Source organism: Cinclus cinclus, chromosome Z (assembly GCF_963662255.1).
Source record: "Cinclus cinclus chromosome Z, bCinCin1.1, whole genome shotgun sequence".
NCBI lineage: Eukaryota > Metazoa > Chordata > Aves > Passeriformes > Cinclidae > Cinclus > Cinclus cinclus.
Genome location: NC_085084.1, coordinates 3,134,427 through 3,160,103, shown reverse-complemented (window position 1 = coordinate 3,160,103; position 25,677 = coordinate 3,134,427). Strand labels below are relative to the sequence as shown.

Sequence of the window (25,677 nt, the reverse complement as noted above, 5' to 3'; positions counted from 1 at the left end):
AACACAACAGTAGTCCAAATAAAAAAACCAGAAACTAGAAGACAAACCTCAGAAAATCTCAGCCTAGACAAGCTTCATGAAATAATTAATTTTTTAAATTAAACAAATGTTGATAAAATTATTGTTGCTATCGTTGTTGCTGTTATTTTCCTTACTTCTATTGTAAATCACAAACAAAAATCAAGAGGTTTGCCTGAGAGTAACAATTCCTAAAAATCACAGCTTATTTATAGTGAAGCAGAGGTCCAATCTGTTACAGTTTTTGCAAGCAACTCAAAATATTCCAAGACAAATGCTTCAGAATAAATCCTTAATTTTTTTTTAAATTAAAAACAAACAAACAAACAAACAAAGAAACAAAACCTAACAAATTCTTAGATCACCTAAGCTTCTGGACACAGAATACTACAGTTTTTCTTCTCAGGTTTTGGCCATCCGAAGTAACCTGGGTCGGGTTTCTTAACATTTTCCAGCCTATTCTGTTTTGTTGTTTCTCTACAGAAGGTGTAGCCAGCAAAAACTGGACAGAATACTTTTGTTTACTCCTTTATCACCGCAGGTCCTTGTTGTCACTGCCTCATGATCATAATGCAACAGACACTCTCTCCTTTTAATCACTCACTGATTTTGCAGACCAGACAAAGAATCAACCTTTCTTCAATCTCCCAGAGAGCCCTGGTCAGATTTTAGTAATATTTTATGCTTACATCTAAAGTAACTGACTTCACAGACCATCTGATGCTCAGTTCATTCCCTGCAAAGCACTAGCTTAAAAAACATGCATGTTTTGTGTTATTCTCATTATTCAGAGCTCCTCTCCTTTAGGAACTTCTTTCTTCTCCTCACCCAATTCAGATTTTGCACCTTTTTCTCTCAAGCTCCCATGAAAACAGAGAATACCTTTATCCCATCTCTCAAACACACTTTACAAGCAGCCTCAGATCCTGGAATTTCCTCACTATACCCTCTTGGATGCACCCACAATTCATCCTCAGACACCAGAACTGATGCCTTTGGATTTAGATTTTATGTTTTTCAGATCCCATACTGCTTTAGTATATAGCTCTAAAACTCCATAGCCTGTCACCTACTGTTCTCCCATTTTCAGGGAAAATGATTCCTCTCTAGGCCTGAAACTCAAGGACACCTCACTGTCTCAGGCCCCAAGAGACATAAACAACAGTGAATTGTGGGAGGCCAAACTTGGAGGAAATTACTTCATCACCTGATGAAGGACTAACCCCTGATATGTAAATGGACCAAACTTTTAATTGTGTGAAGAACGTGAAGCTGTCCATCTTGGGTGCGGACTCTCAGACTCTCGGAGGCTTTTGACTGCCCAAGGTGTACTGAAGACCTTCAATAAACACCCACATTCACTCTCTTAATTTTGTCCTACTCTCTTAATCTCCAGCCTCTGTTCTAGTAGCCACCTCAAGGTATGAGTACTCTCAGCTCTTTCAGGCCAATCCCTTTATCCAACCTCTCAAGCACCAGCCCCAAACACTGCAACTCCCTCAGGATACCGCCATGTACACGCCCACAATTAACCCTCAGGCATACAGTAGGAAGGCTTACCTTTGTAGAAGGGCCTGCCAGTGAGAACATCCCCCCTGTTGTTGAAGCCGGGTCCCCTGGGGCACAGGTCTCGGTGCTGCTCGGTGCCAGGCGTGGGGCAGCGCTGGCAGCCGGAGCCCCAGGCGGCCCCCACAGCACAGCAGCAGGAATCCATCCGGAGCCTGCCGGGCACGGGCTGCACGCATTCCTCCTCCTCCCAACGAAGGTAGCACTGCTCCATGCGAATATCTGCGTCCCACAACAACAAACAGGCATTTATCCCTTCTCCTCAGCTGCTTCTCCCTTGAGGCCTGAGCCGCAGGCCTCAGCTGGGAGTTGACCTAAAAGATGAACCCTGGGTGCTCTGTGATTAACACCATCAGTATTATTTAGCTAAAAATAGATTACAAAGACACTTATGCTAACTCTGTATAATCTTGTGTAATTATCTACTGAAAAATGTGCCACTTTAAGAAAATTTCCCAAATGCCATTTGATGCCTTAGGATTTTACCTTGGATATTTTTCTTATATATTTTATATAATCCTGCCCTAAAGTGTAGTTATACAATACATCTTTAGTGTATAACTCTAAACTCCATACCCAGTGTGAGCTGCTGCTTCCCCATTTTGGGCAGACACATCAATTCCTCTCCAGGCTGGAAATCAAGGACACCTCACTGCCTCAGGCCCCAGAAGTGCAAATAAAAGTGAGTTAGGGAGAGCAAACTTGAGATAAATGACTTCATTACCTGAAGCTGTAATTGAAATATTAATCCCCAAGATGTACATGGACCAAACTTATAAAAGCGTGAAAACCTGTGACAGTTCCTGAGGGGGCTTTGTCTATCCGAAATGTACCTGAAGGCCTTCCAATAAATATACCCACCTTCTTTATTCCCTTAATTTTGTCTGGCCTCTGCTTTTAGGTAGCCCTGGAAAAACGCATCAGTTTCTTCATTAATAGAGGCCTGTTTGTAGGGTATTTTAGGGGAAACCTTGCAAGCTGAGGCCTGTGCTCTGGCCCCTGCTCATTGGGATGTGCGCCATCATATCCTGGAGTTTCTCTGCTAAAAATACATAATCAAGTCACTTTGACTTGGTGATTTGGGCCTATAAAAGCTGGACTCATTTTTGGGATGAATTTGGACACCTCAGCTATGGGTGGACACACCATGCAGGATTTTCCCAATTGCTGGGAAAAGTTTTCCATGTCCTTACTGTGAATGAGGCTCCACAGTGACTGAGGATCTGGATGATGGGGAAGTATTTCGGCAATTGGTGATGTATCTTTCTCAATCACTATCATTTCTCCCATATAGTAATGATTAGGTGCACTACCTTGCTTACTTTTGCTTCTTGCTAAAGCCAAGTGTGGTTTTATTGAATGTACTATTTTACTTTTGTGTTGCCTTTATATGCTTAGTAAAGTAAGACCACTCTTTCCATCGGTGTCCGTGTTTTTTAAATTGCCCCCATCAACTGGCAGAACACAAGTACACACTAATGCTCAGCTCCTGCTCAAGAATCCGCATTTCTGCACAATGTTTAGTCATTTGAAGTTGCTAATGTTGCACTATAGTTAAATTTCTATGTCTTTCTTGTGCCACATAAAGGTACAAAAATTTCTTTTGCTGTCTCCCAATATCAAGGTACACTCTTACCCTCATATGACCATGGTTTTCAGGATTCTGTGTGTATTTGACAGGGCAGGCACATATACTTCTTTATTGTACCAGGTATTCTGACTTATGAAATGACCCTTTTGTGGCTCTTGTGGTTAAAAAAAAAGAAAAAAGATTCCTCCCTATATTTATGTTACTTAATTAATTAATTTAATAATGCAGTGAATACAGATTAAAAATAAAAAGCTGACTGTTGTAGGCTTACTGTAACACCAGTTAGCAGGAGAACACAATAAGGTTTCCAGAAAAGTTATTTATGGTTATGATACTCAAGGGCCCATTCCATTTGCAGCAAAGCAGGTCTACCAGAATCAACCAAGTGTGCAGGCAAAGTATTGTACTTGTGTACCCAAATGTCAAAGAAGAAAAGAAAAAAAAAAAAAATGCAAACTGGCCTGTGCACTGAAAAAAAACCCACTAATTTGCACCAGCATATTTGTGCTCACCCAGGACACTGCTGTTCCTGAACAAGAGCCAGAGCAGGGACAGCACTTTAGCACAGCCTACTGACTGCACTGAGGCCAAAACAAGCCTCAAAAACTATTCCTCGAAGGAACTAACAACTCTTCTCTGAACTGGCACCAATATTTTGGTGTTTGAGCAACACATTATCTGGGATAATTCAGAAATAACTCACGCTTTCTTTCAAGCCCCTCGAAGAACGATTTTGGACAGCTGTGGGACACAGCTGTGAGAGTGGGGGGTGCTCTTACCTAAACACACTCGCCCTGTGCCGTCCAGGGTCAGCCCCTCGGGGCACTCGCAGTGAAAGGAGCCTCTGCTGTTGATGCACTGCCCATTGGGACAAATCCCCGGGAAAACCTCACACTCATTTACGTCTGTCGGGACACAAAGAGTTCAGTTACCTGCTGACTCCAAGGGGAGAGCTACAGCTCTACTGAGAATTTTAAGTCACAGGAAAGAAGCAACACAATAAATCCCCTTTTATCCCCACATTTTCAAAGGCGGGGGGTGGTGGGGGGGGGGTGGGGGGAAGGGAGGGAGGGCCAGGGAAAAGTGACATCTTGAGTAAAAAGCAAAAACTTCACCTTCACAGGTAACACCCTTCACTCTGGCAAATCCTCTTGAGCAAGCTGTGTCTGGAATCAAGCCAAAAAGATATTGTTACTGCTTTAGAGTGACAGCAAGGAAGGAGCAGAAAATTTAAAAGTATATCTATCTTCAGAATTTTCTGATAATTTCACTGTGTAAGGTGGTGGTCTAGCCTCAATCAAGAAAAGTATTGACTCATACATGCTGTTTAAACTAAGTGAATAGCTGAGGAAATTAAATCTTAGACCATTACTTTCTCATGTGCTTTCCGTAGTGAAATGATCAGCATCTAATCAGATCAGTCTCTGCACTCACATGTAGCTAAAAGGTAAAACTCATTTAAGAGGGCCTGAAGATTTAAAATTGTAGTAATGCCAATTATCAGCTTTTTTTCCCCACCAAAGTTTAATAATGGATCTGAGCAATGAGATTAGGAGATGCATGTGAAATGTACCATCATATAGTGATTTCAGAGCTTGCTGTAATTTAACTAGCTGCAGAATAGGAAATTCAGGGGCTAAACACACCCAATCTGAGCTAATTATCTGTCTAGACTGATTAGGTTTTGAACAGTTTTACCAGTCTAACCTGACCATGCTGCTTCCTGAAGCCCAAAGGAATATCTTTCCTGCACTGCAGAGTTAAGAGCTCTCCTGGATGCTGCTTGCACTTTGCTTGTTAGGGGGGATACATGTGCACACAGTGACTGCTCCAATTAAAAATGAGAGGCTAAAACATCTAGACACCAGTTCAGCTGCCAATGGCATTTTTCAAACCTTAAGGGGATCAGTATTTTTTTGGCCACAAACTGGAGTAGTTAGTATTGATGCTTCCAGCTTCCATAAGTAGCCCTGCAATCTCGACTTCTGTAATCAATAATGGTACACAAGCAAGTGTTTGAAAAGATCTGGGAAAAAGGTGTTAACAGCCCACAAAATAAAAAGTCATCTAGAATTTTACCAGATATTTCGCTTTACTGTTTTAGTCCTTTACCTCTCTATTCCAGTCAATACACAGTCCTTGTGGAGATTAAACATATTGTAGCCATTAAGAGGTTTATTCACAGGCTATCTCCTCACAGGCTTTAAACTTATTAGAATGATCTCTGATGGTGGAGATTCCAAGTCTAAAATAGGTAACTTCTAAAGAAGACAACTTCTTTTCATAGGTTTTTTGGGACTGGAGGTTGGTTTTGGTGTTCCTTGTTTGGTTAGGTTGGTTGGGGTTTTTTGTTTTGTTTTTTTGGAAGGGTGTTTTTTTTTGTTTGGATTTTTTTTATAAACAGAGATCATATGAATCTACTGGTGATACTTATTCTCTCCTCCCAAAAGATGCAGGATATTGGAGCATACCCAATTCACACCGTTCACATGGGCTGCCCCAAGCTGCTCCTAAGGTAGCACAGCACTCAGATTTCAGCGTGGCACCATTGATGTTGACTTCACAGTGGCTGTCTCGGATATTAAGCCAACAAGTCCCCTTCAGGCTGTCTGCAGCAGAACAGAAAGCAAAAGCAATACAGAATTGTCACAGCCAGAAGAGCTGGTGTGCCACGTCCATGACACCAGCAAGCAGAGTACCAAGGGAGCACAGGCTCTCTTTAAAAATCAAAAACTTCCATAAGAGAAAATTCGTACACATTTTGGTTTAGAACTGGTTTAAAGGGCATTTTACCATCCAGGTCCCACAGCTGGCAGAGGTCTTCCACACACTGCAGTGGATTTATTAATTTATTTCAGCAAGTCACTGATCCATCTAAAAATACACAAAAGCAGAGATCCCAACCTGGGACTCCCTTTCCCAGGTGACTGCCTGAACCCTTTCTGAAATTCAGGTGTTCTTATCTCTTGAAGGGAAACCTTCAAAGTTTTAAGTTTAAAAAATAAACCAAACGTTGTGGTTAGGAGGGTTCTATATTATCTTAGGGGTCTGGTTCTGCCACTGCATTAGCTTCACTTTGAAAAGTCGGTCAGATCTCAAATCAGGTATGTATTTCATAAGTTTTACCTTCAACACCTTTACACTTCCCTAACTTTACAAGGTTACGCTCAAATTGTACATTTCTTGAGACAAGGCAACAACCTTGGTGATCAGACAGCAAAAGCAGACTGTAAGGTCAGATCAAACCAGATCAGCCTGGGCTAGATTTAAATGTAGGTGCATACTCAGAGTTCAAGGCTAAGCAAGTGACACAGACAAATTTAGTTTGATGAATAATGAAAAGAGAAGAGTATTTGGGTTTAAAATTTACATGCACTGTATGTGCAAAAAGCCAGATATATTACCAATACCTCATGCTCAGGAACAATGTGCTTAAGACAGAATCATTACGACTTATTTTCATCCAAACAGCTTCAACTTTTCTATCAAGCTGCCATATTACAAAATTATGTGGAGCACAGGGAGCACAACCTTTCTTTGGTTAAAGCAACAGGAAAAAAAACAACTTGCCCAATAATATGAGTGGAATCAGCCCCAAAAACTGGGCACGGTATTTCATTAACAGTTAAGTGTAAAACAGTTGTATTATTTAGGTTAACATTGGTCTCAAACATGTGGGACAGAGCTCCATATTTGAACAGGGGCATAAATATAGAGCTCAAGATTATTTCCTTTTATTTGCCAACTTTATAGGAGTGAAAAATCAATAACTCAAAGCGTCTCAAAAATTATAGAAATTCTACAAATTAGCAGATGCTTCTGTTCACACCAGCTGCATCCACACTATCCTGCAAAGTCTGCTTATCTTTTTCAGGCTATTCCTTCATTTTGCATCATCGCTTTTGTCCAGAAAAAAATCTCTGGTGAAAGAGTTATTAACCAACATCAAAGCATTCCTTCTGTTGCTCTTATCTCTTTGATTCTGACTTGAAGAAGAATATATGCATACTACAGGCAGATGGCATCCTATTTACTGTGCACTGTATGAACTCCACAAATCGTGACTAAAAATATGCATAAAAAGCATGCAAAAGTGTGTATTTCAAAAAGCACAAATGGCAGTATCCCTAAGGTATGGGCAATTCCCAAAATAGTAATGAAACACTTGTATTCTTCAAATATGCTTCAAAAAACAATTCCACTCTTTTCTTCTCTCCTTGAGCATGGTCTTAATATTGCAAAAGCTGCTCATGGGCAAGCACAGTATGTCAACATCATTGCTGAAAGTTTTTATTATAACTGCAGAACTTACAACTCTCATTTCCTGAAGGTTGGAGCTAAAATCTGATTGCAAATGCTGTGAATTGCATTCTTACTGTATTTTGAGCGAAGCATTTTTCTCTCTGCCCAAGGTAACTCACAGGAGGAGACAAATGGCTCATATCTATGCTAAATAATCTGGTACTGATTCTGGTTCTGACATTGAGAGCAAATTTGGAAGTAAAAAAAACCCCAAACTTGTCAGGATCAGACATTACCTTACTTTGATCATTCCTATGCAGAACACAAAAAATCCTAAACCTCAATACAATTTTAGGCCTTCTTTTATATTTAGGAATAAGGTATCTATCTGTTGTTGCGGCAATGCTTTACAGAAGCAATCTGATTAAAAAAAAATAAAAACATATTAAATACACAAGTCTTTCTCTACAAAGGTAATGGAGGAAAATCAACTTGAGATTTAAAATGGCATACATTTGACAAGAACATTTTTAAGTTCTTCCACACAGTAAGTCACCTGTAATCTCCAGCCCATCACTCGCTTTTCAATAACCCATCCTGCCTTCCTCTCATTGCTTCCAATGCTGATGAAATTTTGGCCAAAGTGGAAAAACTGGGCTCTAGCAGTAAAAATCTGCTATGTCTTGCATTAGCTCTACTTCTGACCCTTCTGTCTTAACATAATCACACTTGCAGTGGGAAAACATGGTTCCTGACACAATTTTTGCCAAATGAAAAACTAATGATTAGGCTCGCAGTATGTAGCTGGACCTGTTCTTCAGTTTTTATCTGACTACTCAGCTAATTTTTTTGTTTATATTTTATGTTATTTATCACTGCTATTCAGGCCAAATGGGACCTCATACTGTAACCAATCCAATGAAAACCATTTGCAAAGTGAATCCAGAACACTATCATAATTAGGCTCTTGATGAACTTGTGACCCCTTTGGATGTAAGAATACAAGATTAAAAATAAGAGATACAAAAAACATGCATTAGTGTGGTTATATCAAGAAATTAAAACAACATGAAAACAAAACAAAAACAATAATAAATTTCACCAGCCAGTGATGCTACAAGGTAATGTAAGAGAAGACTTGGACACAAAAGTAACATTAACTTAAAAAACATATTAAGACATGGAAGAATTCCCTCATTAAATAGAAACTTGAGTCTTTGCATTCATTTATTCCATCTTAAGAAAATCCTGACAAGGTGTTCAAATGGAAAACACCAAACAAATCCATCTGAAAACAAAATTAACATTTAAAATTAGCATCACCCACTTAATAATGACACTTACTTATAAATGACACTGCAACACAGTTGGACCACACATACTACAATAATTTCAATGATGCTACACAAATAATATGATATAATGGCAGCTTATGAACACCTGTGAAGTACAGAAGACTGTAACTCTTTTGAATTTTCTTAGAAAGGCAAGGAAAAAAAGCCCATTAATAAACGCTACTCCAATAAAACCTCTTCAGCATTCTGCTGTTTATCCAAATGAATCCTCAAAGGATGCCAATGTTTTAATATGTATGTAGAATACATGTCTCTGTGTGTGTGCGTGTATGTATTTATTTATAAAAAGGGAAAATTAAAGGAGGAAATACCCACCAATACAAATCAGTCCTGTAGGGTCCAATTTGCTGCCAGAGGAGCATTCACAGTGGAATGACCCAAGGTTGTTCCTGCAGGCACCATTGACACATGGGCTGCTTTCACATTCATTTATATCTGTAATCCAGAGACAAAAGACATTATTGGAACTACAGAGTGCTTCTGGGGAATATTGCACAGTAATTTATACTCTCTAAATGCTGCTGTGGACTGTGAGGGACCAGGACTACCTGAAATATTTGCCCCTCCCCTCCTCCCAGCATGGCATTCAAAAGATACAGGCACAGGCAGCCTGTGTTTTTGAAGTGCATGTATTTTTGAAGTGTTAATTAAATGGGCCTTTTATACAAGGACAGTTAATGTCCAACACCATGAGCCACAAAGTTCTCCAGCATCAACTGCAAGTGGTCCCTTGAGAAAACAAAACTCTTTGTTCACAGAATGCAAATGCATTCCCAGCCACACCATGCAGAGTAGAAACAAAGCCCTCATTGTTTCTGGCATTTATGGCTCCATGAGAAGAATTAAGAAAACCCCGTCAGAAGCAAAATATCACAATGCTGGCTGCAATTTTCTAGTTATGGAAATGTTGAAGAAATAGCAGTTGCAACTGGAATACTGTAAATTGCACTTCTCTTTAGCCCCAAAATCCTGTTTATTATGGCTCTGAGGTTCTTAAGCTCGTTCACATGAAAGAATAGGACCCCAGCAGACAGCATTATTTTCTGATTTTTTCTTTTAAGTGGAATCAGTTTTAAGATTAAAACAATACAAACAAATTCTCTCCAAGAACTGTTGATGCATATCCACCATTTCTTTCTGGACCCAACCAATTTATTTTTTTTTTACATGCATCTTGAATCAAGCCATACATTCAAATCCAACCAGTTCCCTTTGGCAGGCCAGAAGTAAAAAATGTTTAGCGCTTGCTTATGTTTGGTAGCAGTGCTTGAGGAATATCTTGTAATATCTATAAATTAAACCAGCTTAATTTAAATTAAATATAATCTAATGCAGTATCTAGCTAAACACTAGAGACAGTAATAGCATTAAGAGATCATTTTCAACACAAATTGAAATGACCTCCATGTTTTTTTTAACTTTTCTAAGAGATACAATTTTCTATTTTAATATGATGCATCAAGCCTTCATTTCACTTGAGATGTGCATCACAAGAAGCAATAGGTATTTAAATATATATAATTCAATAACATGCATCTATTATTAAAAAAAAAATAAATCAAGAGAGATAAAATTACCCAGAATTGGGAAACTTTGGAAACTGTGATGTCACTCTTCATGCCAAAAGCAAGCACTTAATTTAAAAGCCAGCTTTCACAGATCCTTTACTTAATGGACTTATCTACAAAGAGCAAACAGGACTTGTCTTTGACTGTCAGCAACTTTCTGAACAACAACAGAGCTTCATGTTTCTGAAGCCTACTCTAAAACTGTGGATTGCCCATTTTAAAGATAAATCATACACAGATACAGGGATGTAAAATCTAAGAGGCTCTATCAGGTCAGGACAATGTGCCTCATTATTAGTTCTGGCAGAATAAGCTCCAAGACCCTCTGCATCCAAGCTGGCAATCAGCAATCCTCACCACCAATTATATGCTCTGCACCAAGGCCTTCTCCTCTCTGTGAATATATTTTATACTCTATTACCTCAGTTTTTTATTACCCAGGGAATGCTCCCTGCCTCTGTTGCTTCCCACTCTCTCTCCAGCCAGCAACGCTTGGTTGTGCGGAGTGTTCTCTGCTGCTTTTGCAGAGAAACCAAATGGTTCTTAAAATCATAAATCTCACTGACACAAAAAAAGGAATCTTAAGTATATACTTTATGTCAAATAATCCTCTGAATAGAAATGCTCTGGGAGAAAGACACAATTTAGCTTCCTCTCCATCTGCCATCATGCTTTCAGAAGTTTGTCTAGCTTTAAAAAAAAGTGAGAAAAAATTAAAAGGACAGGACAAACTAACAAAACGGAAGGGGTGTATTCTCTGTCCAAACAATCATGAGTGTTCCTCACTTCTTTTACTAAGTTGCAACTTCAGAGGAATTTCCATGAGGGACCAGGCATCATCTCTGAAGCTACTTAAAGCTGAAAATGGGTGATTTTCATGTAAAGTGTCACACTGTCACACTGGCTCATGTTAAAAAGACCTCACACAGGTTTGCACAGACACAACCAATGTGCAAGACAAAGTAAAAAGCAGACAGGTGACACTATCCAAAAACATCACTTCAAGAACATACATGAAATTTAAAATTGCTTCACATTTATGGTAGTAATATGAGGTTATCATTCCTATCTTTAATTTTCCCTGGCATTTAGCAAGGTAGGATTACAGCCAATTTTCTTCTAAGAAAAGTCATATTTTGTTTCAAATTTTCAGAGTTTAAACCAAAACCTGAGAAAAAATAACTGGGGGCCACACCTAGAAGCCAATATCCCTGAAACTACAAGCAAAGAAGGAAGTAAGTGGAGACAGAGGGGCCAAAGTTCAACACATTTTGAAAAGTAGAGGCAGATCTCTTGGCTCCATGGGCCATGCTCCACGCCCTTCTGCATTTGATAATACTTTTGCACTATGCTAAGTAAGGAGAATAAAAAAAAAAAAGAAACAAAAAGCCAAACCCAGTGAATTTGGACAGTAATAGGCTGATAATAGTGAACTGACTACATCCCAAAATCACCTTCCAGGAAAAAAAAAAAAAGGACTAAAACATGATATTAAGTGCATTTAGCATTAGTGCGCAGCTGAAGCAAGTGAAAAATTATCATATGCACAATGTAAACAAACTCCAAAAACTGTTTCCCTACACCTTCTCATAATACTAGTAAATGGTAGTTTTTAAAAAGTAAGCAGGAAACCAAATGGATTTTAACACTATTTTGTATGGTAAAATAAAACCCACTATGAATGAAGATATTTATTGAGGTGTGTTTTAAATTTTTTTTTCTCTTAAGTGAAGTGAGTGTGCATTGTAAACGTCAGAGAAATAAAAATTGAAACAGTCCACTGTACATTCCTGGAAATGAACTTCAAAGCACATCTGGTTTACATTTAACTAGTTATGTCACTGGAAACACAAACTAAACCATGGAGCTTGTCATAAAGGTCTCAACTTTCAGGACTGTGGAGCCTCAAACAAGTCTTGTACTCCTTGCAACAAACTGATAAAAAATTAAATTGAACTACATACAAAAACAGTGAAACAACAGTTTTGTTGTTTCTTCAGGGTTGCTGATGACAGTTGTATTAAAAATTTCTTGGTGACTAATGAGCATCAGAACATTTTTAAGTGCTCAACACAGAACTCCTGGCTACAGAAGGTTTTTACAACCAGTGAACTTGTAACTCCAAAACCAATTACGAGAAACAGGATTTGGGCAGAAAGAGAATAATTTCTTTCTCTGCTGCCAACCTAGCATTACTACTGCCTACCCAACATGAGTAAAAAAGCAACACATTTAATAGGTTTTACAGACACTTTTACACAAAACCCCTCCTGACCAGCTTTTTTTTTACCTCACTGGCTAAATTTAGACATCAATCTAATGACGAGATTATTAGATGTATTAATAATAACAGTATCACTACCATTAAGAAATAAATCCAAGTTTGTGGTTTGAAAACGTAGATACATTTTATTTCAATGAGACTGGCTGGGTTGTCTGCATTCTGGCTCCTCATCCATCCAGCTTTAGGTTAATATTTTATGCTCTGATGTTCTTGGTAGTAAGCACCTCCCCTTACCATACTACATCAGTTTTTCTGTCTAGAAGATTCCTTAAGAAACATGTACATTAAGGGCACAGAGTACACTGTTTTCACAGACAGAAATCTTCCAGTGAACAGATACTAATGACAGAGACAGACCCTGGAGAATAAATTCCTGAGCACTTTGGGTAGATAGGCACTGAGACAACTTGGCACAGAAAGCTCTGTAAATCCATGAGGGTTGGCACAAGAAAAGCCCCACTCTGGACAAGTGGCACCAATTTTTAGCATGCAAAAGGAGCAAGAACTGTCTTTTAAAGGTGACCTCTGAAACCCACATTAATATTAAAATATACAGGAATATAATTTCTTTTCCATAGAAGGGGTGAAGATGTATTGTATAGAACATGTGAATGATTTTATACTGCCATAATTTGAACCATTTCCACTTTCTTTTCTATATGTTTGCTTAGCTGTATGGCAGTAACTTCTGCCTGCTCAATAATAATAAGGAGCTTAGGACAGTAATATTTTCCACCACTTCAGAAAAATCTGATGATAATACTGCTTCACATAATAAGTGTTTCACAACGAAGAATTACAGCCTCCCTATCACTCAAAGAGATGCAGAACTATTTACTATAAAAACTTTCTAACATAACAAATACTGAGATTTACAGACTATGGAACTAAACAAAAAATGAAGAAGACCAGTAAAATTCTACTACTCCGAATACTAATTAAGACTTGGCACAAAAAGTAATGCTTTCAATATCACTTTTTTGGGGTACAGTTTGCCATGTATTTTTTTTAATAATTAAAATCTGTCATTAGTCTCTGCTATATGACATTTTTGCTGCTTTAACATCTGTATTAAATAGTAATACAATAAAGAAATTTTGATTATACTGTAAAAATAAAGGATGACTGTAGTATTCCTAGGTAGTAATACCCAGGTCCTGGAATGCACAACAGACAACAGGATTTGATCTAGAATTAACCATCCCCACAGACTGAGGGAAGAAGGGAGAAAAGAAAAAGGAGACTGTGATCAAGGCAGATGCACTTCCTTGAATGACAGACATGGTGTTCCTGCTACACGATCAAAGGCAAGCATGTATCTCCCTCTACTGTAGTTTTAAGATGTTGTAGCCAAGCAAAGGAAAACATTATCATATAAAAATTATATGATTACTTTAAAAGAAATCCAACAGCAATACCTAACACACTGAAAAGCAGAGAAACCTGCATAAATAGAAGATGTATGCAGCATCACAGCTCTGTCTTTCTTCCTCTGATTTCTGCCATCACTCCCGTGAGCGTTTCGCTGTGACGTGACATAAGAAACAACAAATGTGGCAGGACGTGCAGGTTGCTCACCTTCACAGGTGTCTGTCTCCGAGCTGAACAGGTAACCCTTGGGGCAGGAGCAGCTGTAGCTGCCCGGGGTGTTCCGGCAGAGCCCGTTGTCACACAGCAGCCCGTTCACAGAGCACTCGTCGATGTCTGCAGGGACAGGAGACACACCACGGCCAAAAATTACAGTTCTTACTTTCAAAGCTCTAATTCACTATCAGGTTCTTGCTGCAAAAATTTTTGTCCTGCCTTTAAAGTTTTTTGTTTGTTTGTTTGTTTGTTTTGTTCTGTTTTTTTTCTCACTGGCAAACTCAAAAATTAGCTCATGGTTAGTCTTAAAAGAATAATTATGTTTTTCTGCAATGACCTTGGCCATTTGAGTTTGGTGAATGACCTTGGTCAAATGACAATGATCTTTGTCATTTGTATGACTACGTCATATAAATTCAGGAAAGCCTGTTTGTTTTGAAAATGGTATTTTAACTTCTTTTTTCTTAAACACACAGCAGCAGTGTGTTGACATTCTATGTTTTATAGGCTGAAATTGCTGTTGTTATCCATGAAGTGGATTAAAATCTATCCTGTATGGTTCACGTATGGCAGCAATCTCAAGAGTACACATGCACCTCCCCTCCAGAGGAACACTGTATTAAAAAAAAAAAACAACTATGATTAAGATCAGGATAACACAGATTAAGAAAATCCCATATATTAACACAATTCCCTGAACTCCTCTTAAACTAACTGAAAATAACACTAATAAAAACTAATGTGTATTCCTCATTGCTCTGCTATGAAAGAAGAAAATATAATTTTAAGCCTTTTCCGTTAATGCCCATCACATGTCAAAATAACCAATGTTAACAGAAGAATATTGATAGGATAACTCAGGATAAACATGACATTTTATCCTGCTTCAAATTGACTCATCTTTATTGACTGCTTGATTTCCCAAACCTGATACTGCAACTGAAATCCTTAATTAAATAGATTTTTAGGGAGTTTTTAAGTTTAAAAAATACAGAAGAAAAGTGAGAATACAATATAACTACAATCTGGAGAATTTTCCTTTCCTCAGCTACTTTAGATTTTCTAAGATGTGCTTATTCCTGTGGGATTCAGACAACAAAGCCTAAATTTCCCCAGATAATGAATCCAAGATTTAAGTCTGGCAGCCATGAATTAAAAAGAGCTCTTCTTTACTAACCTGTCCTTAACCTAACTTCACGAGATTTCAGTCAAGGACAGGAGACAAATTTGTAAACTGACATTTTCAAGAGAAATTTTGACCTTGTTGTCATACAATCCTTTAGCCCAAACTTTGCAGTGTGATTGAATGCATTGTTTCATTCAAATCTTATGGAATAACTTCAGATTTTGACTCTAATCTCTTGTGATGTGCTCTGTAAAAACACCAAACAATGTAGCTCATGAATTAAACCCACTCCAACCTGACAAAAATACTGTCTGCATTCTGACTGATGGCCATTTTTTATATTTCCTGGCATCTCATAAACTGTGTCATTAATTAAAATCTGTCAACCTTTTATCTGAGTGCTCAAATTCTTTTGTGGAAGAATTCTATCCAAAAATAAACACATCCTCACATTCAGTCAGCTTTATCTTTATTTAAGTAAATATAAAGACTTACCTAACCCCAAGAGTAACCAGATAAATAAAACCCCTTCCTATAAAATCCACTTGGAGAATGGACACTCCTTGCAGCATTTTAAAAATAAAAACACCAATACTTTCCTGCAGCAGTGATTTTTCTGGCAAAAGGTCATATTTAGGGCTTTAGGAAGCAACTAGATATAAAGTTCCTTTATTCAAGCAGATTAAAAGACACACTTTATTTACTTTGTGTTTGCTTTGCATCATCAGGAAGGAATGTTTGATATGAAAACTATACCACAGCTGTATAGAACAAGTCTTCCCCAGAAAAACTGGTGGAGTTTTGTTGAGCACCAACAGCAGTGACAGGTCAGTAAATATTTAAGCACAGAGAGCAATAATTCACCAAAATAAATGCAGTACTTAAGGACAATACTTTGGACATCCTGATGGTTTCAGAGAGATTTCCATTAGCTTTCAAATTAAACAAACTTCGCCCTTCTGCTTAAAATTACCAGGCTATAAGCAAAATGATTGTACAATGCATTTGGTATAACACACTTTTTTTTGGATGTCAGAATTCCCAAAAAAAAAATATCAAGAGAACCCCACTGGATTTCATGTATGGACATGAATAATAAAATTAAATATATGGGGAGTGAAACCTGCAATGTTTCCTCCTGCTGACACTTCCCAAAGAGCAACTCTCACCCACCACATGACAGGAAAATATACAGTAAGAATAATGATTCTGCAGTTATTGAGGAAAGCATCATTCCAGGCTTTTTGCATTTTGATCTCAGCTTGAGGAAGTAGATGTCTTGCTAGCTGAATTCTGTCAGGCCAAATCAGCATCAATGCAGCAGTAAATAATTCAGCCACAATAAAAAAGCAACAAACAACTTACCCACACAATTGGTTCCAGCAGGATCAGGCTCATAGCCACTGTTGCAGTTACAGCGATAGCTGCCACGCAGGTTTTCACAAATCCCATTGGAGCAAATATCAGGATCCAAAGCACACTCGTTAATATCTGCATCAGCACACCACCAGGAGATAATCAGACACTGATAGGCATGACAAACCTGTTCCTGTGAGAGGTGTGGGCAGCACCTGACTCACAGGATACCAGGGCTCTCAGTCAGAGACAAGGCACAGAACAGGTTCAGCCAGAAGGCTGAAAGAGGTGATTATTCCTCTATTTGACATTAACAGTATGCCACAAACCTCGAATACTTTGTCCAGTTTTGGTCCACTTTAAATGGCCCCACTCCTCAAGCCTCCTAATGCACCTACTGAAGCCTGTCATACTCCTGGCACTCCTTGCCAAACTCAGCCCCAGAGTGCCCTAGCTTTCCCAATCCCATGCCTACACATCTGGGCAGCTCTCCTCTATTCCTCACAGCATTCTTCCCTGGTTCCACTGACTGTGCATTTCCTTCTTACTCTTCAGTTTGAGCCTTACTCAGCCATGGTCTTTGCCTTTCTTGCCTGGTTTCTTACAGGTGTGAACAGAGAGCTCTTCTGATCTCAGGAAAACATCCTCAAAGCTCTGTTCCGCTCCTTTAAACCTGAGGGCAGCTCCCCAGGGAATCCCACTCACTGATGCCTTAAGCAACTGAAAGTTCATGCTCATGAAATTCAGGGTGTCTTTACTCCCCACCTGGTCCACACCCCTCAAAACTCAGCATGAGTTCCAACACGAGGGTTGCCATCAGGATATGACTAATTAGTTCTTCTGTGTTGGTAATCAACAGGTCCCGTAATGCCTCTGCTCTGTTTAAACTATCACCTGGATTACAAAACTTTCCCCTCAGAATTCTCCTGGACTACACAGAGCTCATGTCAGTGTGGCTAAATTCCCTCAGCAGCATCAGTGCCTGAGGTATAATAAGAGGCTTGAAGGGACTGGATTTGTTCAGCTGAAAAAGGGGAATATCAGAGGGACCTCTAGCAGCACTTGTCTCATTTTAACAGATGATTACAGACAAGATGGAGCCAGATTCCTCTTTGAGGGGCACAGTGACGTGGCAAGAGACAACACTCAGAAGATACAACAGTGGAAATTGAAATTAAAACACCAGTAAAAAATTTCTTCAATACCAGTGTGGCTAAGCACTGGAGGAAGCTGCCCAAAGAGGCTATGGGAACTCCATCCTTGGAGATTTTCCAAATTCCACCAGGCAAGGCCTTGAGAAATGGTTCAACTTTGATGATGCCCTTATTCTGAGCAGGTTAGGCTGGATGACCTCCGGATACTCTTTCCAACCTAAACTAACACCAAACTACATGTCTGTAAGAAAAAGCTTGATGCAAAATACTTAGCCTGTGCACCCAGTGGCTGTGGTTTACTAGGTAAGAAGTTATAATTTATTAGATGACCCAAGAATTTTCCTAATACACAAGTAATGCATAGGTCAAAACTACAACATATTCAGTCCTATAAGAACTTGTTGGAAATCTAAATTTTTTTCTCAGACAGACTGAACAGGATGATGGATGAGTTATATTCCCTAAACTTACAGTCCCATATAAAATTTCTGCTGTAGTTGGAAAAGTCCAAAATATTCATATGAACTATAAGACGAGTAACAGACTAATTTTAATACTTCTTGTCTCTGAGGAAGAGAGGGTTTTTCAATATTTTCCTCCTTCTCATATGGTAATTCCATTACTTTAAATAGTTCCCTTCCCAAGCCCTGGAAAGAAAGGCTGCTGGCCTAGCTGTGACTTCATGAAAGGCTTGTGTTATACTGGTAGGGCTCAACTTTTTGTAAAGAATATTTCCTCTTTAATCACAGTGCAGTTTAGATACTGATTTATATTTAATCATATGTGCATTTGGAAAAAAAAAAAAAATGCTACCCCTGGATAAAACTCAGTGCTATGAGACATCTGAAAAACTTTGTAAGAAGTTTTTCTTACTACTTCAGATTTTTATTTTCTTTAGAGCAAAATGCATCCTGTAGCTTACTAGACATGTTTGAATCTTTGGGACAAGCCACAGAAGGAGTGTACAAGCATGAAAATGGGCTGCAGTGTTGCTGCAAAAGATGTACAGAGAACCCTGTGTTTGCTCTAGAAACCTGAACAAAAAAGGACTTTAATTGAGATGTGAACCCAAGATCTTTGTAGTACATTTGCTAGACAGCACAGTTGTTTCAATGAGAAACTGTATTTTATGTGTCTCCAAAAGGACACATAACCTCTCTACCAGGCTGCATGCAAATTCTTATGGTAGGATGCTGCTTGTACAACAGTATTACTGAATGCTGACGTTATTTCTCTGAGATGTAGATATTCTTCAATGGGCCTTGTGTAATTCACTGAAAAGTAAACTGAGAGAATTTATAAATTCTATGGATTTCAAATTATTCATACAAGCTTACAACATGTTAAGTAATGAAGAAAAAAATATGCAAATAATAACAGTACTGAAAAACCCTATAATTTCTTTTATTTAAGTACTATTTTAAAATGTTATTTAGGCTATTACTAAGTGTAATGATGGGAGTTCTTGTTCTGCTCCTGCTGCATAGGAGTATCAATGCCGACAAGGATAATTATTAACACATCAGACAAATACCTAGCAATAATTTTTTTCCTATATCCTCCTGTTCCTTCTTCAACCCATTTTACCTACCTGGAAGCTGCAGCATGCTCTGCTCCTACTTCAGACCTGGCTCAGTCATTATTTTTAAAAATCTCTGCCTCTATGATACTAGAAAAAAGATCTGGAGCTTTACAGTTCCCAACACTCAATGCAAGTGGTCACTTTCAGGACTTTTTTTCATAAGGATATGGTTTATTTTCAGTTAAGCTCCCTTCCAATTTTTAACTCTACAGAGAAACAATCTGTCCATGGAAATGATCCATGAGTGAACACTGTTTCTGGAGTGAAAAACTGCTCTATTACTATCCCAGCTGACTGAAAATCAACTGCAAATGCAAGTGACTCCAGTCAAATGAGAGAAAACTGTTTTATGCCAGTCTGAAAGAATATCTAATCTCAAAAAACAGAAAACAAAACAAAACAAAAACATAACAAAACCCCCCCCCAAAAAAAACAACAACAAAAACACACACACACAAAAAAAAACCAAACCAAACCAAACCAAACAAAAAAACCAAAAAAACACAACACACACACACAAAAAAAAAAAAAAAAAACCAGAAAAAACCACAGGTCAGAACTCTGAAACTTTTTTTTCCTTGATAGGGTCAGGAAAAATGCACTGTTCCAGCCTTTTCTCTAGATGACATTCAAGTACTTTTGTTTGAGAATTAAAATACTAAAATCAACATATTAATCTGGAAGTTAAAAACTCCACTCTAGTATGTTTTCAAAAAATATAAGTCTGACGATTTTCTTTTTTTTTTTAATTTTGGATCATTGTCCTGGGCTGACGTTAAGACAATGAATTGTTAAATTGTTAATTGCTTGTTAAATAAATTTTTCCACTTTTCTCAAAAGAAGTTTACCTTAAGGGACTGTTTAACTTTACGTTCTAGAAAAAAAACACTTCAGAAATTTCCTCCCAAAGATTGCCCTAAACCATGATAATCAATATATCTTAAAAAAAACCATGCAACATACCTCTTCCATCAACAGTAATACCTATTCCACTGCTACACAGGCCATGGAACTCAGCTGCTCAGTTGAGGTGGAGATGTTGGGGGAAAAAAAATGTTATTTCCAGTATTTCACCTTCTTTCATCCTAAACTAAATCCTTTTTTTTTGTTTTCTAAAGTTTTTTCTACACTAATGAAATGCCAATGTTCACATAAAAATAACCATTTACAGATAATTTAGTTAAATCTGTCAGGTAGCACTCCATCCTGAGCTTTCATGTATATATACAAAACCAAAATTAGATGACCAAAGCTAAACCCTCAGGTGATTTCTTTACAGTCTTGACAAAACTGTGTCAAGTTATTGCTTTTTATCACACTGTCAGTTTTATTTGTTTTTTTTCTAAATAGTTTTCTGATGCTTCAGAAAACAATACTAATTGGAAATTCTGTCCAAGATGTCCTCAGCTCTGTAGTAAAGAGATTTTTTTTTTTTGAAAATCAATCCCCAGGTTTACTTAAAGAATTAATTGTTATAAAATGAAATATAAACTTCTAGAAAAAATATGGGCTGCTCTTTTAAGCTGGATTGACTGGACCAGGAAATTTACAGATTCACTGGAGAATTATGCTTATTGTCTTGCAAGAATTATTACTTATAGCAAACACTTCATTCAGGAAACCAAATTCACCCCATTCACTTTTCTTCAGAGCATTAAATAAATCAACAATGTGATCTCAACAAGATTTTTTTTTGTTTTGTTTCATTTAAAGTCTGTATGTTCACTGTACCACTCCAAGAAACACAAAATCTTACCTGAGTTTTTAGCAGGGCAGGGATGACATGGCTCTCCAAAACCATAGTCAGGGTTGGCACAGCAGCATTCAGACTTTGTCACAGCACCAGGGAAGGGACGGACACACAGCCCTTTTCTGATGCCTCCATAGCACGTGCTACGCACATGAGTATCTGAAGAAAAAGGACAAGGGGAGAAGTAATTATTTCCTTAGGCTGAGTGAGATGTATGCATGCTATCCATGCTATCCCAAAAGCTAAAACCCCATATTTTTGGTCAGCAAAATGTCACTTACTGGCTACATCTGCACTGCCTTAATAATCCTGATGGCACCAAGGCCAATTTTCAGTATGGTTACCTCCTGGGGTTTTCTCCAGAGCACATTTCCAAACCACCTAAACCAGGATTTTGTGAGTAAATTCAAAGGCATTCCAAAGGACCCAGCAAAGGTGACCCACACCCCGAAGCAGTTCTGTAAATCCATCAACAAATATCCCAGTAAGAAACACAGGATGGCCTGGATCAGCACTTGGTAGCTGATTCTTCCCTTTGAAAAATACCACAGACATCTCTGACTTCCAAAATGGTTCCTCAGGTAGGGTAACTCACCAGCAGCCCAGGGCTGGTAACACGGGCAATACCTGCTTCTGAAAGGAGGAACGTGGTCTCCAGCTGTATTTACAAGATCATGAACAGAAATGCAATTTTAGCACGTTGTGCAGACCAGTATTTATGTGACATGACCATCTTAATAGGTTTATATGTGAACAGGCAGCAGTGCTGGATTAGCACACCAAAGAGGCCCCAGAATCTAGCTGGGAGCAGCAGCCTAGCAAATCTTACGCACAAGCAGGCAGTGAGGAAAGCAGTGATACTGCCCAGACTGTAAGAAACTTCAGGAGGTTTGTGATTAAAAAGCCACACTGGAATTTGAAGCGTCATCCCCAGGGAGAGGACTGGAATTGATGGCCTGCATAAACCACCACTTATCACACAAACAAAACACAGGACACCTGAAAGGTTCTTTCAACCCCAAAAATCACGCCATAAAAGAGAGCAGAAAAATTACACAGGCCAACCATACACCTGTAAGACTCACCATGTACATGCTGCCAATCTTAGATCTGATTTAATTACATAAATCAATTTGACAGCCTTTGACTTTGAGCGTCTGAGACTGCTCTTTATGCAGTCTGGGGTCTTGTTGCACTTTTCTGGTTTTGGTCTTTCTAAGGTTCAGTGCTTTTTCCCATGTTTGCTTATAGGAGAGTATTAGAGATCTTTTAAGAAGCATGTGATTGGACAGTTCTTCTAATAATGTCCTTCTAAAACGCAGCTGAGAACTGCAGGATACAGACAGAGTAAATAGTCTTTACTTTTGACTCCTACAATTCTACAGACACTGCTGGAACTGCAGAAATACTCTTTGTTTCAGGTATCTTTATGGGCCAGAACAGAACACAGCTTTAACTCATGTTCCTTCTCAGTGCCCCAGTAAAACCACCATGCATGTGGCCTGGACATGAGCCTGAGTGGACTCAGAAACTGAAATGGATTTGAGGGGATCCAGACAGTTACTTGCTTGAAGTATGACCCCAAAACAACACAGAAAAGTTGCATGAGAAGTTTTAGAGTGAATGTTGAATATCCAGAGCCAATCCAAATAAGAACTGGCAATACCTTATGTGTTCTGTCGGCTCTTTGAGTGTTGTAAGCTGGCTCCTGTATAACATAATGCCTGCACATAAATGTTTTCTCTTGCTTTTGGTATCCCATGGAACAGATAGTTCTGGAGCACAGCTAAATATGTCCTCGATTTTAGAGTTTTTTCCTTGCCAAGAATCTAGGTGAAGCCAGTACAACTTGCTTGCACTTGACATCAGGAAAAGATTATGATGCTTGAAAACGGTCAAGGACTTTTGCACAAGAAATGTCTGCTCATTTACTCTGCAAAACAGTTAGTGGCATTGCATCCTTTCCCTCCACCTCAAGACAACTCTGACAAGTTCTGCCTTGAACAAAGGGACTTTCAACCACTGCCCTGCCACAGAAGAGGAGGCTTCCTCCTAGTTATGTGTCTGTGAGTGAATGGAGAAGCAAATCAAGGGAAGGAAACAGCACCAAGGGAAACTGCAGAGGAACAGAAGACTGGAAAGTGTGAAAGAAATACTCTGGAGGAAGGTCATCAAAGATGTGAAGAGTGGGAAGAAGCTGAAGGAAGCTACAGATGTACTGAGCAACTGTTCTGCACAAGAGAGCAAGTGCTTCAGCATACATCAATGCTTTTAGAGAAGTGACACAGAGAACCTGGGGACAATTGCATGCCTCGTTACAGGAAAACAGTCTGATCTACACAGTCTGTGATTCATTAACCTTGTGAAGGATGAAGAACCAAGCTGTCTCTCCCACCAGCAATTCCCCCTTGGGCTGTGCCACAAGCAAGAATAAGGACAGGCATTTCTTTGTGGATGATTTAATTGCTGCAGGCACCTCACAAAAGCTCAGGTTCTCCATTTCACAACAGTTCTGAGTCTGGACCTTACTGATGAACCTGGGTTGCTCCCCATGTTTAGCTAGATTAGCCTTCAGCTACTCATTTCAGTGCACCAAGAATTTAATTTTTGCTCTGGATCAGAGATTAGCATTGCTGCTGCTGTACCTGTGAACCTGTTTATGGGACTCTCCACTCTTACCCAAGGCACAGCACTTCTACACTCTTAAATTTAGCAGTGTAGCACTTCAATACCTACAAAAATGATCATCACCACATTTGTGGTCAATATCAGGTGGACCAGTGCTTGACCCACACTCAGGGAAAGTCACTGCACCCATCCAGGAGCCTTAGAAGAACAAATCAAGCTTATGACAAACACTTTTTTCATTTGGCTCTACACAATTACTAGAGTAAAGTAAAGCTTAGTTGCTGTGTGCTGGATGACTCTGGTTGTGGGCAGAGGTAATTAGAGGTGTCTCAGCAGAGAACTGTGTGAAGCTGGGGCCACAGCTCAGCACAAGTTCTGAGGTGATACACGCTCACACACAGAGCCAGCTGAGGTGTCCAAGCATGGAGCTGCAGCTGGAAGTACAGCCAAACCTAAAAAGCCTGCAAATATTCAAATATTGGAAGTTTGGCTCCAAGTATTTATCTAGCTGTTCCATGACTCTGTAACTGTTCCTTTTCCAAGCATTTGTTCCCCTTTGCTGTACCTTTTTCAAGCTTGTATAACATTTTGTGATTGACTCAGCCATACTTATAAATACTAAGTAAAACAGCTTTCTTTTTTAAAAGTGTACTCCCATCAGGATCAAGGTCATTATTCAAAAGTAAAGCAGAGCTCAGAGAAAGAGTGGGACAGCTGGACTGTGGGCTCTTAGATTTTATTATCCTTGCTAGTTACCTAACAGACTTTGTGGGTATGCTCTTACAAGATGTCCAATTTAAGTTATTAATTTTCAAACTACCAATGATCTTCGAGCAGCCAGAATGTTCTGAAAAGTATTATTTAGGTCGTGCAATATATGAAATAGAATGGCCAGACACAGAATTCCTGTAGTTAACACAGCATGTGGATTATATATAAACACACATATACAATTCTGAACAGTGGATTGGCTTGGAAATTCTATTCTCAAGTCATGTGTGAGGATATTTTGTTATGCAGTATTTGAAATTTCCTACGGTACATTATGGCTGGAATAATTACATCATCTTTTTTAAATGAATTTTCCAACTAGATCATGATTCTGCTTTATGATTTTTTGTCTTATGAAGGGTACTTCCTGTTGAAAAGAATCATTTATGGTAAAACCTAAAGCTGCATAACATGCAACTTCTAAATAAATGGTGTTCACAGATGATGGCCAACCTGTCAAGTCTTTTGCTGCTAATACTGTGGCAACATTAGGTAAATGAAAGCACAGAAAATTGAGTACTGTATTGATTCTTTGCAGCTGTATCACTGACAGGGGTAAAGGCGAGGCCAACTTGGAACACAAAAAAGGTACTGAACAGCCTGTACTCAAATCTGGTTTCGTTGGTGGGCCTCTGAGCACTGAAATTCCAATATTTTAAACAGTACACCAGGCCTTTTCTCATTGTTTAACTTCTCACTGCTTTTCCCCAAACTTTTAATAACCCAGAAGAAAACAACTCAGCTACCACACAGGAGGGAACACAACTTGCTTTTGTTGGTTCAATCTTTAGTATAGTTTTGCTTACTAGAACATTTAATTTATTTAAAACAACAAAATTTGGGTTCCAACTGAGAGACTGAGAACGTGTCCTAGTTTTTTTTTGAGCCTATGGTTTTAAGACAGTCTCAGTTTTTATCATGCATTTTTAAAGCTGAAGTAACAGAAAAGGGGGCTAGCTTGTGCTGGCATTTGGTAGAAACACTTGTCCTAGCTTTTGTTTTGAACAATTTTGAACTTTTGCACCATCTGAAATGTTATCTGAAATGAGCTGATAACAGCAACATTTAGTATGTCCCATCCCTTCGGTGTGTGAACCTCCAA

General features: G+C 38.7%; 1 protein-coding gene across 2 annotated transcripts in view; it reads right to left on the bottom strand.

Moving 5' to 3' along the window:
- The window catches only part of FBN2 (fibrillin 2), a 116,587-nt gene that overhangs the window by 45,086 nt on the left and 45,824 nt on the right, over positions 1-25,677 (bottom strand). For both annotated transcript variants that reach the window (XM_062513743.1, XM_062513744.1), the window contains exons 16-24: positions 21,183-21,335; positions 20,390-20,443; positions 16,700-16,825; positions 14,203-14,328; positions 9,088-9,207; positions 5,647-5,784; positions 4,291-4,341; positions 3,955-4,080; positions 1,579-1,806 (exon numbers count right to left, since the gene is read on the bottom strand). In XM_062513743.1, the coding sequence (XP_062369727.1) occupies positions 1,579-1,806; positions 3,955-4,080; positions 4,291-4,341; positions 5,647-5,784; positions 9,088-9,207; positions 14,203-14,328; positions 16,700-16,825; positions 20,390-20,443; positions 21,183-21,335 (1,122 nt within the window). The remainder of the gene's footprint in view (positions 1-1,578; positions 1,807-3,954; positions 4,081-4,290; positions 4,342-5,646; positions 5,785-9,087; positions 9,208-14,202; positions 14,329-16,699; positions 16,826-20,389; positions 20,444-21,182; positions 21,336-25,677) is intronic.